General features: G+C 35.7%; 1 protein-coding gene across 4 annotated transcripts in view; it reads left to right on the top strand.

Annotated features, from left to right (window-relative positions):
- The first annotated feature begins 936 nt into the window (after nt 1-936).
- Nucleotides 937-15,462, top strand: part of LOC113226763 — a 100,770-nt gene continuing 86,244 nt past the window's right edge. For all 4 annotated transcript variants that reach the window (XR_003310143.1, XR_003310142.1, XM_026459495.1 and 1 more), the window contains exon 1: nt 937-1,122. Coding sequence is in view for 2 of the 4 variants with exons in the window: in XM_026459495.1 (XP_026315280.1) it covers nt 1,057-1,122 (66 nt within the window). In the remaining 2 variants the exon portion in view is untranslated. The remainder of the gene's footprint in view (nt 1,123-15,462) is intronic.

Below are 15,462 nucleotides of genomic sequence, written 5' to 3'. Positions count from 1 at the left end.
GAGCACATCAAGCTTGACACTTTGTACTTTGGACCATTCTTATCGTCAGCGGCATGGAGTTAAATTTAAATCTTAAGTGTCAAGCTTGACGTGCTCTTAACCCTGTACAAGAATGGAAAAAATAAAACGTTTTAGACGGTGGAAAAAAAATAAACGAAAAAAGTACTACGTCTATGACTGTGATGATAATATGATCTCTTTAGCATTAGTTGGTGTTGGGTTATGGAAAAATTTCCGTTTTGAAAAAACCATATTTTTCAGAAAAATAAATATTTTTCCGAATATTTTTCCAATATTTTTCTTTTGTTTTTCCACATTTGACGTTGACACCTGTCAAAAGTTGAAGTTACTGAACGAAAATGATGCAGTCAACAACTGGTGGTGGTGTGGTTGTTGGAGGTTTTTCGCTGTTGTGAAATCATTTACAAACATAATTTTAAATCTCATTTTCTAATGTGGATTTTAAATATACATGTTTATTTTAAAATTCACACTAAATAAAACTTCGAAAAATATTTCTAAATGTAGAACACAATATGAAGATATCTCATAAAATTATTTGAAAAATTTCCAACAATTTGAAATTTTTGGGAAAATTACCCAACAGGATTCAGTATTTTTTTTGTGAATAAAAACAGTGTTCGGTATTTTTTTTCAAGTATTCTTTCTCATCTCATCTCATCCAATGAAACGGAATTCGGTTTATAATCTGTGGTCAGCTAAAATGGCGACTTTTGACATTTGTGTGTGTGTCAAGGGTAAATTAAATTGTCAAGATAGATGAATAAAAATTATTCCTTTTATTCTAAAATTTAGATAAATCTTTTGTTGTATTCTAGTAATTACGAGCTATGGTTATTATACGAGTGATCTAAAGTAATTTACAGTGTAGAACAAATGTTTATCCTTAAATAAGACAATGTTAAAACGGACGCTCCCATCGGCCGTCGAAATTTCCTTAATTTAACGAAAACCTGTTGTTAAAACATGTTAGAAGCGTTTACGAAATCTGTTTGTGGCAAAACAATGGTAAAATAGTGAAAATAAGCTGTAGTAATGGGGGAGAAGATGAATAGAGAGTACTTCGCTTCGGACACTGCAACCTTCAACTACAATAATGTGGTAAGTTTTTGCTGTACTTTTACCTTTGTTAACGCCTCGGCAAATTGCAGATCATTGAATGCAAGTTGTTGCTCAGTGTGATGGTTTTACAGGAGGTTTAGCAATGCATGTTCTTCATACCTTTATAACAATAACAGAGGCCATAATTAATTAATTGCACAATTTAAAATTGATGTTGAATACAATAGTATTATTATTATAATACTATTTTAGACTTACTAAGTATTGTACAGCACAGTTTTGTAAGAGTAAAATATATATCAAAACTGCGTTGCTTTTTGTAAAAGCAAATATTTAAAGTATATAAGTAATCTTTAAAAGTATAAACATTAGGCTAATGATCATGATGATTATTTTGTTTACTACTATTCCAATAACCTAGTAGAATAATTTCTCAAAGAACTATGTTTATTTTCCTAGTGTGAATGTTACCCAAAATTACTTTCTCTGGAAACTGAGTGATATTTAAAGAGTCAGACCATTGTAATATTTGCTAATAATAAACACCACACGCAGACCTTAAGTTGCAGAAACTTGGCTGCTAGGTCAATACCTAGTATTGTTATCTAATAGTAGTAGAGTTCCAAGTAAAAGAGTTTGTCCACATAATTTCTGCCCCCAATACTTCTGCAGCTAAGCATTGAGTAATGAGACCATTACTGCGTTTGGGTTGTAAAGGGTGATCAGGCACATAAGACCTGTCAATTTTATGACTCATAGTGAAGCTCGTTGTGTCTGAGTGGCATTTCAACTGTTATGGGTAGGCGTGGCACTTATCACCAGACATTCAACGTGGTGCTTATCTGGAAAATGAGGATGGTAGTGTGTAATGGTAATGGGGAGGAGTTACTAGCCTTTAGAGAACCAGATGAAGTCCGTGTCAACGCTCTGTGACAACCTTTCAAACAGGCTGATCTGGGGATCAGGAACTGAACTTAGGTGCTTGTACAGGTTATAGTGCCCTTCCAGCATAACCAAGAGGTTGATAGACTAGGACTAGGGCCACTATAATCAAAACACTTGTTCGATACGGGACTGACCCTTTTGGGCCACTAATTATAGACAAAATATTCCCAAGTCACTGCACCACTGTGTGCTCAGACGTAATAACATAAAAATTGCCATGAGTAGTACAAAATATTTCTCATTTGCAAGAATGCCTACAATGTGAAATTTTATGTGACCTAGGTAAATGCTACACAACAAACACTTAAGTTATTAGCAAGATTCTATTCGCTACTACTTTCAAAGTCTTACTCATTATCTTTTGCACATGTGATGAATCCATACTTAATGTATTGGTCAATTAAACTGGAAGTTCAATTGTAGAGCAAAACAATTAGCACATCCATATATGTAACAAAAACATATTGTCACAGGAATAGTAAAATTACTGAAGTTTTAAATTATTGAAATGACTGGCTGTGTCATTACTGTCCAGCTATTGTAGTGATCACCATACCTTATTGATACTTAAAAGATCTGCAAAATAATCTATAATAATAACAATTTCATTTTCTAAAATATGTTTTTTGTACCTCAATTGATTTCCCATTTTGGGAATAATATAAAGGGAAATGGTATTCATGGTATGTGCAAAATGGTATCATCTCCTTACTAACTATGAAACACACAGTGAGCCGATGCGGGTCGGGCACGTTCGCACTCTGTTTGTTTCATGCTTAAGAATTATACTGTACTTTTTTTTTTTTTTTTTAATATATAATAGACACACGCTTGGCCACAATCTCACCTGATGTTAAGCGACGATGTGACCGACGATGGGACGCGTTTGCCTAAAAAATGCCTATTCACTCTAGCCTTGAATAGCCCCAAATTGTACTTTTCGGGAAATACATATGCCGGTAGAGCATTCCATTCCTTTGCCGTACGCATCAGAAAGGAGGAGGCAACGCGCTTAGTGCGAATAGGTGGAATATCAACGACATAAGAATGGAGTGCTCCGGACCTTCTAGTCGACCGAAGGAGGAACGGTGAGGGCGGAACCAAATTGAAAAGTTCCTGCGCACACTCCCCGAAATGTATCCGATAGAAAACCGACAAGCAGGCTACTTTTCTGCGATGATCGAGATTTTGGAGCTTCGACTCCACAAGAGGATTATTGTTAATAAGTCTCTTTGCTTTACGCTCCACCGAGTCCAAGGCAGCTAACTGGTATTGGGCAGAGCCGTCCCAAAGGTGGCAGCAGGTGTACATTGAGTATTTATTTTCAATTCACATGAAATTATTGTAAAACTTGGTGTTCCATAGTAAAACATCAACATGCAAAGATCTGTTTCTCTTTCTATTTATAACATAAATTATAATATAACATGTTGCCTAACTTACTTTTATTAGCCTCTAATAAATAATTACCTTATGTAAAACTTTATTTATTGTGGTTATAAATTAAATACTACTCACTTGAATACTAATTTAAATTTAAATGCTCTTAAAGCTTTCTAGACTAATTTATCTTTTAAAACTACAATTTCTCTTAATCAAAACCTATGTACGGATTTGGCGTTCTCGGTATTCAGCAAGTGCAGATTGTTTATAATATCTCAGGGTTTCTTTGTATTAATTTACACAACAAAACTTCGTAACACAAAGCTATGCTCTATGTTTTAATGTAAAATAGCTTGACCACAATTTCACTTAATGAAACACAATGTAACCAAGGATGATGTATTTTGTGATAATACACTGTTTAGTTGGTGTTTCTCAAAACTAAATTATAAAGAAAAAAGTTTGTGAAAACACTTTTAAATATAGTATTTAGTTAATCGACTTTATACAATGGTGCAACCCTATGCGATTTTGCTATTAGTTTTGTATAAATATTAGTTGCACGCAGGTGTAAACCTGACGACTGTATCATTTAGTTACTGTTGATTAGGTTTGTTCCAAATAGACTCTACCAATTTATATGTAAAGTAGTTAATTAAGTAACTGGCTCTCCAGGGAACCTCCTAAGCTATTTGCGGTACGTTTTTCTGGATACCTACACTGGATTACTTTGTCAAGAAAATGTTGATTGAACTTTGCCCCGCCTTTCCTGTCGACTGTTATGTAACATTAGGTGCATTCTGTGTGAAACGTAGGCGTTCTTGACGCCTTACTCCACGTAAAGATAGCAAAACGTTTTATTAACACACCGTGTCCCTACAGATTTTGGTATCTACTGTAGCGGCGGAGCTACACAGTGTCCCTAGCACGCAGCTGTCTTTTCATCCACCAGTAATAAAAAATATAAATAGCCAGTACAGAGTACTAAAAAAACTGTTCACAAAAGTTCCTCCTCCCCTAGTTTGCTGAATTAACCTCTTTCACTTGAATTACTTATGGTTGAATTCAAAACCGCCTCCCTTTTTTCCATAAGTCCCAAAATCGTTAGGGATACCATGTTTCTCTAGGACGCGTAACGAGTTGTGCGTGCTCAGTATGAAATTATTGTCTTGATTTTTTTTACAAATTTACCTCAACCTGATGGAAAAAAATACCGCCGCATTTCGACATTTGCGATACTTAAAATGTCTCCAGTACTGTTTCTTGTTGTTTCGGAACTAATTTCAATTATGTTCATGATTCTTTATGACCGAGTTAGTCTTGGGATTGTCTGGTCCTATATAATTATTGTTACGCACAAAGACGTTTGTAAATGAAGAACGTCACAAATAGTGTTTTAACAGATACCGTCATTCTTTTGACTATTTATTGTTCTATAGAAGTCATGGTAAAGCAAATACACATTTATTTCAATGCGCAAATTGCATGGCTTGCAGTCAACTCGTCCTTAGTATTATTAGTTACGCGCCATCGGTCGTCGTACCGCGCGAGTTCTGGCCACTTCGCGTTACGTGCCATCACTATATTGAACTACCCAAAAAAAAATTAGCAATTGCATATAGCTGCAATCAACGTTAACTAGTCCTTTAAGTTGTGGTTAGGATGCGAATTTCCTTGTTCACCCATAAGAATTTTAAATGTTATAAATGTAGACCACATATCGTCGCCTTACTTTCTCAAACTCGTATCTTAAAGCACAAAATTACCGAAATGTAAAAAAGGGAATTGTGTATACAAATTTTGCAGGCTGATTTCACAAATCATTTCCTTCATATTCACACACTGGCTTTTAGCTATTCTTAAAGTAATGCATCCAAATTAACACCCTTTGTTGGAAATTTAAAATAAATGGAAAGTTTAGCCATCTCCTGAGTAATCACTCTTTATAAGATACGAGTTTGACAAAGTAAGGCAAGGTGTGTTATATCTATCGATTTAGTAACACTTTTTAATTTGCAGTGTTTGAGCCCTTTATAATTTTTATACTCTGTATTCTTATATCTTAGAACAGCTCTCACTTTTGTAAGGGTTTGCCTACTTTACTTAAATATCCGCGGCACTAATCAAAATCTTAATTGAAATTTAAATACAAATGCAGCATTATATTAAAGTTATCTCATGACAGCCCGCAGCGCAACACGGCTTCTTATCCGCAGCATTGATGTGTTATCACATTTATTATGAGCACTAACGCACATTTCTTAGGAAGTCAGGAAAGTGGAGTGAAACTCCGGATTACTGATTGTGCCTCGATTGTCGTCGGACAGACTCGCTGATAACTTCATAATTACTCACGGCTATTCACAATTTTTGACTTTAGAAATATTTAGGTGCGTTTCGAAAACCAACGCGGAAAATGTTGCCTAAAGCAGCATAACCGTGACGCAGTGAATTTAAAACATTTATCCGGCTAACTAGAATGCATATAATTAGCCGTTAAATACAGTATGCCTTGTCACTCTCTGGTTCCGAGTGGTTCAGCGCGGGAAGTCGAAAAATAACACCTCATTGTTCTGAATTTTCTATTTTGCCAACAGTCTGCTTCTCCGATGAACAATAGTACCTACAACATGATCCCACGCGAGACAATGCGATGTGGGGCAAGCAGCTGACACAATTTAATTTGCGCGAAATACAGCGCTCAAGTAATGCTTGTGCAGTGTAATCGTTTCGTCTCTCACGCTTCTACTACACGTAAGAGATCGTAAATAAAAGTTTTTTGTACCCAACTTACAGCTTTACAACAAATCGTATTGTACTTGCCTATACCACTGGGTATTAAACGCCGATAATTCCCCTCCTTTACTTCTCTAATTAGCTAATTGAATGCAAACGCCTTCACAATATGATGTCATTTGGCTAACCATATATGCATGGGAAACAGTAAGAAGACGTAAAAGGAGAAACTTAATTGCTTACCATATAATGACCAAATCTATGCCATTTTTAGACTATCTTGTTGTCATTTCATTTTAATTAAAACTGCAAAGGAAGGAAAGGTCCGTAAATTTTGCTAATAGACGCGGTGATGAAAAGGCGGTGTGGGTCGATACACCTAAGCAGATAAACGATTTTTATAGCCCGGAGGTCGCATGTCGAAGGCGTAGAAGCCGTCGGTACCAGGGCACCAGGGACAAGCCCGCGCTCGCGTGAACGTTCCCCCAACCTTGCGGCTGTGGGTTGCCGGCTTTTGCCCGCTTGCATTCAAATAGTTAAGCTTCTTTGTAAGATGAAATATAACTAGAATGTGGGTGAATTGCCTTTCGAACTTTCTTTTGTGACTATCATTCAGCCTGAAAGTGTTAATTTTTGAATACGGATAAAAGTTCAAGGCTATATCGTATTAGTATGGACGGCATTCAATAGTAATCTGTGTTCTTGGATATTTTTTATCTACCTTTACTAATTTCAAGATATTTACTGTAGCCCAAAACTCATAAATAGATGCTAATACAGTTCGTGTGCACTCGATATTAAACATTTTATAGGTACCCAACAGTTCGCGTGTCCGTGGCAAAACCTATCTACCTAGTTGGCAATGTCATCGCTGTCAGTTCATATTGGGCTTACGAAACACTTGGTACACCATGACATGACCTTCAGTCACAATTTCTATTGACCACAGGGTGCCACAAGTCTGTACTCAATTTCAGGCTTACTTTAAGCGATACGCATTACAATCATTAAAATTCCTTTCATCTGGAGCACCGAATAGCAACATTGTGATAACGAGCAAGAATGAAAAAAGTACTAGTTTCAAAAAAGAAAGTGCGGAAAACGGTGCGTGTTCATTGTAGTGCTAGCTAACTAGTGTCGCACCTAGTCTGAATTGCACGGTAAGCTAATCTATTATATTATCGCGCTTACATGGGAAAGTTATGTACACATAGATAAGCTGACAACCACCTATCTGTGTATTTAACATTTTATGAAAATTTCTTCAACCCATTCAAGTAAGGGCAACTGAAACATTTGCTCTATGACCTGTGACTTGTTTCTGTGAATAAAAAAGAGCATTGTCTAGTCGGTAAAGTCTTTAATTTTTCTATTGAAAACAGTTGACATGTCGAGAATTTATAACAAATCGTATTTGTCAACTTCCTATGACAGAATGACTCAATACATCTAGCTGTAAAATTGCTGATGTCTTCGACATATTATTGTCTGTCCGGCTTGCGTCACCACAGAGAACTCCGATCACTTTTTGCTTTATTTCGATTGCATCAACTAATTTCGTGTTACATCGATGCTTGGAAAAGAGAATTTCCATTAAATAGTAATGATAAATTTGCGCAACGGTTGATATTTGATTGCGTTTTAAAAGATATCTGTATGCAACTGAAATCTTATGTTAGATCATTTGAGGAGCTTCGCTTCTAATTTTGTCTATTCTCATTGAATGGATTTGTCGCAATGTATTCAGATCCGTGCATTGGAAACATATTTTATTTTTATGAGACAAGGCGTGCGGCTGGTGGCAAGCGACACGCCTGTTCATAGCAGGTTGTAGTGCCACTCGGAGCGTTAAGTCGCAAAGACCTGAGCGGCACTGCCGCCGCGCCTATCACCCTGAGCCATGAGTGGAAAAGTTCCATGTGCTTGTAATTTCATCAACACCCTTACCCTTCAAAACCGAAACGGAGTAATGCTCACATTACTACTTGACGACAGAAATAGGTAAGGCGGCAGTATTTCCCTGGACGAGCTCTTTCACAAGCAGCTCTGCTCCAAAATTGTTGCTGTTCAGGTTGGATAAATTTTATTTATAGAAACGCACAAAAACTACCGTTTGGCATTAAAGAAAGAAAAACAACTCAAAATGTGGTTTGTCAGTTTTTGTTCCGACACTCCTCATTTATTAATAGGAAAATGGCTGTATTACGAAACTTGCATCCAAAAAATCTTTATTTAGTGGGTCAACAAACTATATTTGAAATCATTTAATTTTTTATGCATTGGCTCTGAGGGCCAGCGCAAATCAACGGACGGGAAAGCAGAGGACATTGAACTTCTCTATGTATATTTTATACTATTGCAATGCTAATAAGGTATAAATTTCAATGGAGGATGAGGATATGGAGAGGGAGCGCAGGGCACTGTCGGTTCGAGGCAATATGTTGGCTCACAGATTCACGCGATGTACAATTGGTGTGAAACTTACGCTCTTCAGAGCATACTGCCAAAGTTTCTACACGTGTGCTCTGTGGTCTAATTTCACACAGAGAACGTACAGTGCCTTGCGAATCCAATATAATAATACCTTTAGGGTCTTGTTGAGGCTTCCACGTTTCTGCAGCGCATCTGGCATGTTTGCGGATGCTGCTGTTAAGGATTTTTGTGCCATCATGCGCAAAATGTCTGCAGCGGTGGTACAAAGGGTGAGGGGAAGCAATAACAAGATCCTAAAGCTAATTGCAAACAGGATGGATGCAGCAGTTTTCCAGAGGTTCACCGAATTACATGTACTGCGTGCGTCTCGGTGAGCCGCTTGGACAGCCGGGTCCGTCTCATTTTATTTTTAATTTTATTAATTTTAGTTATGTAATTGTACTAACCCTAATAACTAACATAGTAATAAGTTGTTATGTTACTAACCTACTAATTTATATGGATTACTGTGGTCCGAAATAAAAGATTTTTATTTAATGGAGCGACCTCGGAGTATCGCAGTGCATTTCTCTCTGCGTCTCAAAGCATTGAAATGTATGCCTTATTTCAATAAAATTTTATAAAAATCATAAACAGTCATTTATCCAAAGAAACCATACGTAGTATCTCTAGTTTGTTAGGGTGTTATTTATAGTCATAATTTAAGAAATTTGGTTTCAGCATGAAATCAAGCTACGCTTGTAACAAGCACAACTTTATCATGCAATTAGTTCCATCACGCCACTGCTAGATGGCATTAGTTGTACTCTGAATCGCGCTATCGTCTTGTTAACTTTAATAGTATAAAATCATCTCATACATTTGGAATTGTTAGTGCTTTCTGCCGCTGTAGCATTTATATTACAGTCAAATAATTAAGTACCTCTCAATTTTTCATTCTTTTTTTTTTTCAAATCAAAATAGGAGATATCTAATAACAAATAAATATTTTGTTGAATCTAGAGGGGTTTTGTGACTCGAAGTAAATTAATTTGCTCTTGGATTAAATATTTCTGTCTTATAACTAAAATACACTTTTGAGACTTTTTTTACTATTATCAAGTAATTATTCTCTAGCGTCTATAGGGAGAGGATCGTTTTGTTGGATTTAATAAATTTGTCTTCATGAATAGAATTTTGTCTTTTTCTAAGTAAACTGTTTTTACCGTGCACGGTGGCCGAACGGTTATCACTCTGAACTGCCACGCAGAGGTCTCGGGTTCGATTCCCGAGGCGCGAGAAATATTTGTAAGGCCTGCACCTACATTTCTCTCGTCAGTTTAGATGTAATTTGTGGTTGTCTATGTGAGTGTTCATGGCACCCAGGGTTTCCCTAGTGCGGGCTATGAGTGTGTGCGTTATTATTATTATTATTATTAAATTTCATGTTCTCTGCCTTGCCGTCCATCGGCTTGTGCTGGTCCTACCACGTAAGGCAGTCTTCCCTGAGAAGAACGTGTAAAAAAAGTGTTGGGATTGCTCTTTATAAATTCAGGGACATTAATTTATTCAAATTGATCATTTTAAAATACCGCAGGTTGTTATACCTAAAATAGCTAAGCGAATCACTGAGGGAGTTCTATCAGCCAATTAAGCAGCAATTGTATGAATAACATTTTCTATATTATTTTTCCATAATACTTTCAAAGTTCATAAAAAGCTAATTTTTAATGTTTTATATAATATGCACTTAAATTAGGTTTGTGAGAGTGGAAACGCTTGTCAAGCTCCAGTTCAGTTGTGTATTGTATATATAGTCCATCTCAATTTTTCGTGAAAGGATTAAAGTTTTTTTTAAAACATAAATTACATTTTCATAAACGGTTTGTTGTTTTTTAGCTACACTCTGGAGCCCAATTTGTAAATTGCAGCTTCTCTATAACAAAGATTCTAAATATAATAATAATAATGCCTCTAGGCATTTTCCCAAAGCAAAATGGCGTATGCGATCATACTGTAAAATAGTTTTGATCGCGTGCATTTCGGAGTTAAGGCAAAAAAGCTGTTTCGAAAATTAATTATTTTAGATATTTTTTAATGTTATCTAAAATAAATTATAATAATATAAATTATATCTAAATTGGATATTTGGGTGTACCTACAGGAAATCCTTAAATAAAATATCTGATCGTGGCTATTGCCTTTAATATCACAATGTTACCTTTTAATATACGAACGTATCTCTTATGTCGCACTGATTAATGAGTAACGCCTTATTAATATCTTGATTAAATACGGCGAATGATTCGTTTCCGCTTAAGGCTTGAGAGTTTGAGTGTCAAGGGGAGGTTACTATGAACACGAGTTCAATCTTAGTTACGTTCTAACAAGGTTATCTTTCATCAGGGAACTAGTAAACTCGTTTTCTTCATTTCTCCTTTTACCAAGTAATTCGACTTTCATTTCATTCAACAGCTTCTTGAAATTTGAAATGTCTATATCGTCGAAGAAAATGATAAGCTATCGCTGAGTCGGAAACGAAACAAGTAATAACTTTTGTACTTGAAATTTAACAGCAAAATTTACTTTCGCCAGCAAATTGTCGATACCTCTCATTGAAAATAAATGTTTGCTGTAGACCGCTAACATCATTAGATTGTGATACAAATAGCTATCTGTAGAAATCGATTACAGTTCTGGAGTATCTATTATCATCGGCAAGTTCTTTATTCGATGTTTTACGGTTTCTATCAGTAATGAGGGGTATAGTTTTCTAACCGCAACTTGTTTGAATGTGTCGAATCTATTGAATAATAGCTACGAGCGTCTGTCCGTAAATGAAAGCTCGATACATCTAAATCACATTGCGTGTCTCTATGTCTATATTATTCAGCGTACAGTTGTAATTAGTGACTTTCTCTAGTTGAATTTCCGAAGCTGAGTTGGATTTTACTTCGTAACAAAGCTTGTGGCGTAAGTCTGACTGATAGATAAAGAAAGGCAGAAGATGGATGACAATGAAAGTGGCTTGTCAATTGTTTAACGATTTCTGTTCCTGAAGTTAAATAATTACATTAAGTTACTATTTGTTATAGAAATATTGTTTACTATTGTATGGCACAGATGTGTAATTGCAAAAATGTTTGCAGATTTCGTACATCGACTCAACACGTACACAACACAAAAATGGCAAACGCGGCAATTAAGAAAGCAGCGGTTAAGTTTTCGAATAAATCCCTTACCGATCATTCATCATAATGATAATTAGCTAACTGTTTTACCGGACAGCAGGGAAGTTTCTGTATACGCTCATAACAAAAAAATAAATAATTAATTTTGACTTTGTGATATTGTGAAGCCGGTGTACGATTCAATTTTCTTAGCTTTAATTGAACGCATTTGTTAAGAAAGTTGATGGAAAGAGAAATAACAGATTATATTATACTTCAGGTTTTTATAGCCTAACAAAACCAATCTTTGCAATTAACAATTAGTCTAAATGACAAAGTTGTTGAAAGCTTTATATAAAGTTGAAACCTTAGAACGAAGTTGTTTATAGAACTTGCGGAAAATTATTTTCGAAGTTGTTAATGTTTATGTTAACACTTTTGTTTACTATAACAAGTGATGGGACGAACAAGTCGTGCGCCTGGTGGTAAGCCACATGCCTGTCCATAACAGTTGCAGTGCCACTCAGAGCTTTAAATCACAAAGATCTGAGGGGCACTGCCGCTGCGCCCGTCTCATGTGCCTGTAATTTCACCAGCACCCTTGCCCTTCCACACGAAACGCAGTAATGCTCACATTACTGATTGGCGGCTGAAGTAAGTAAAATGGCAGAACTTTCTTGGACGCACTCTTTCACAAGAGCTCTACTCCTACTAAAGATAGTAAAGTGTCAAATCTATGTACAAGTTTGGTTATTTTGTGTATTTTGCTATTACACAAAGCTGGTAGCGGTACTCAGTCACACTGAAAACGTACAGGTATTATGGGCTTTGGCAGCTCATCCGTGATTAACACTGTCACACACAACATGTATATTTCGCAGGAAACCTTTCTGACAAGATTTTTTTGAAAAAACAAATATACGCGATTTAAATCCGGAGACATAGTTTCATTTCCTATGTGTAACAATCGCGAAAACCTAAGACTCGATAAGATTTTTTTTATATATTTTCAGCATGGTTTTCTATGCAAAGCCAATATGTAAATTGCACGTTGGTAATGTGAAGACGAATCAATCGTTTTAGTTTGATGGTGTTAATTAATTAAAGTTAATTTAATAACCCAATCTTTATGTTACGTAGGCAAATTTTTTTTTGTGATTTACGAAAACTTCGACTGAAACAAAGTAACACGCGGCGGGTACTCTGTTAAACTAGCTAATTTATGAATTAAAAATAAAGTTCTATTGTTGATCTGGCATGTTTTTGTGACAACATGCGTTTGTGCAATTACGTGGCAATAACAGATTTCTAACCGGCCTGCATTTCCGTGTCGTCACGCTACACGCAGTCGGCACCCGCCACTGCCCCCCGCCGCCGCCGCGACCTGTCCGCGTTCCGTGCACATGCTTACTCGATATCTTTTACTTATCATTGGAGTGATATCTGAATTTTCCTTGAAATCGACTTTGCTATCATCTTATAACTACATTTTATCAATTAACGACCTCGATGGATCAGCGTTACGCACTATACGCGATAGGTGAGAAGGTCCCGTGTTCGAGAAACGAAGTTTTTTTTCTTGAGTTGGTTTATATCTGTGTGTATGATTAGTACACCAGTGTTAATATAGTAGCTCAGATACAATACAGGGAATTCTATAGTTTGAATCCAGATAATTGACGTGGTTGTTTGCTAAGGTTTGCTAACAGATTGACTGCATGTTTGCAGTTAATGAGTGAAGTCGTAATAAACTTCATGCGGCCGAGACCTCGACTACATGCCGTTACTGCATGAAGTTGATAACGATTTCACGCATTAACTGCATGAAGTCGATCTCGACTGCATGAAGACGGTTTCAACTTCATGCAGTTAATGCGTTAAGTCGTTATGAACTTGACTGCATGAAGTTGATTACGACTTCACGCATTAACTACAAACATGCAGTCAATCTGTTAGCAGGTTGGTAAATAAATTTTATTTGTTAGTAAAAAGTACAGTTCAAATTTCATTGGTTGGTTCTTCTACTTGTGGCACTGAGGTAAGTTTCACTAAGGTCCCATATCAATTTCGCGAAATATCCTTTTCTCTTTCCAAAACAAAACGAAGTTAGCACAATGAATCAAGGTACCTTAGGGAAAGATATTCAGTATCATGAGTGGGGTCAAACCACGAATATGTTACTTGTAGAAACCGGTGATTACTGGGGGCCTACCATAACCTTTCCAAAAACAATCTTATTTTAATGTAAGCTTAAAGTAAGCTTATTACAATATTGCTCATATTCGTACCATGACGAACCTGTCAACCAAGTAATGTATTATTTCAAAAGTGATTGAAAGAACGAATGATTTTTCTTTATAATTTTCCAATATTGTCTATTCCTTACTAAAAATAGGAAAGAGATGACTCTATGTGAACTATATAATGCCATCTCTTTCTTCTTTGATGTTCTGAATCGTCTTATCGTAGTATAATATTTAAGTACTTAATGTTATTTACATTCAGAGAATTTTGACTGTTAAAAAAAGAAATGTATGTAATAATAAAATCTATTAAAATTACGTTGTTTTTACAATAATTTTTCCGCATTTTCATGAAGAAAAATAAATAAAACAAGCCGAGTCTTGATAGTCACGTTGTGAATTCGGAATTATAGTCTAGTGTCAACTGTTAGCTTCGCCAAGGAGCATACAGATGGCCCTGTCTTAATTTTACGAAATGAACATCGCGTATTTTTATTTAACGATAAATTATTTCCTATGTGCTATTAAATAAAAAATAAACAAAACATTGAAGAGATATATGTAAATAAATAAGTTCAACTTAACTTTTAATCATTGCAAATCAATATTTAGACAATAAAACTGAAAATAATATTGTTTCCATTGCATCCGTGTAACTATTTTAAAATTGCCAAATTTGACATAAGAGCAACATTACTTTAATGTTAACGTCGCGTCATGGTACGAACTGACTGAATGAATAATCACTTTAATCACAAAGCTGCCAATAAAACATCATACTTTTAACATTACAATAAGCTTACTTTAAGCGCGCTATGATACGAAAAGTCAATGTAAGGTTAAAGTAATATTGTTTTAAGAGGTACGGTAGTCCCCCAGGTGTTTTCAGATTTTTTACTTAATTGCTATTTTTATCAAAAAAAAAACCTTATGCCGTATTTACCTATAAATGGTTTAAACCTTACATAGAGCAAACGAAGTGTATAGAGTAGAAAAACTGTGCCAATATTCTGTAATCACAAACAGTATTTTTATCGGTATTTTAGTGACTTTAGTATTAAGTGTTTGAGCACATACTATGGCCTCGATATTCATATAAATACTTCCTTTATGAGAAATAATATTGTGTCCAATGCAAATGTGTGATGTAACGTCTAGCCATTTTGTAATATTCATAAAAATCCTATTTTAGGAGTTCAAGTTATACCCATATATAAGATCACGAAACGATGAAGAAATTATCCAGCCCACAGTGTCATTGACCAAAATACGCAGAAACGCCAGGGACATTACAGAATTTCAGGGTGGTGATGGTCAAGTTCTTAAATTTTTTACTTTAATCGGACCATTCTGTGCAACAATATTTACAAAAGCAGTAGTTTTGACAGTAAGTTTTATTTTTAGCTGTGTTTCTTGTTTTAAAAGTTACTTTTAATGTACTTGGTACTTAGTGTAACGGGCTGGTGTCCGCAACTCGACGTCAAGGCGCC

This window comes from Hyposmocoma kahamanoa, unplaced genomic scaffold (genome assembly GCF_003589595.1).
Source record: "Hyposmocoma kahamanoa isolate Upper Pololo Valley unplaced genomic scaffold, ASM358959v1 202, whole genome shotgun sequence".
Lineage (NCBI taxonomy): Eukaryota > Metazoa > Arthropoda > Insecta > Lepidoptera > Cosmopterigidae > Hyposmocoma > Hyposmocoma kahamanoa.
This window is presented reverse-complemented; position numbering and strand designations above follow the sequence as displayed.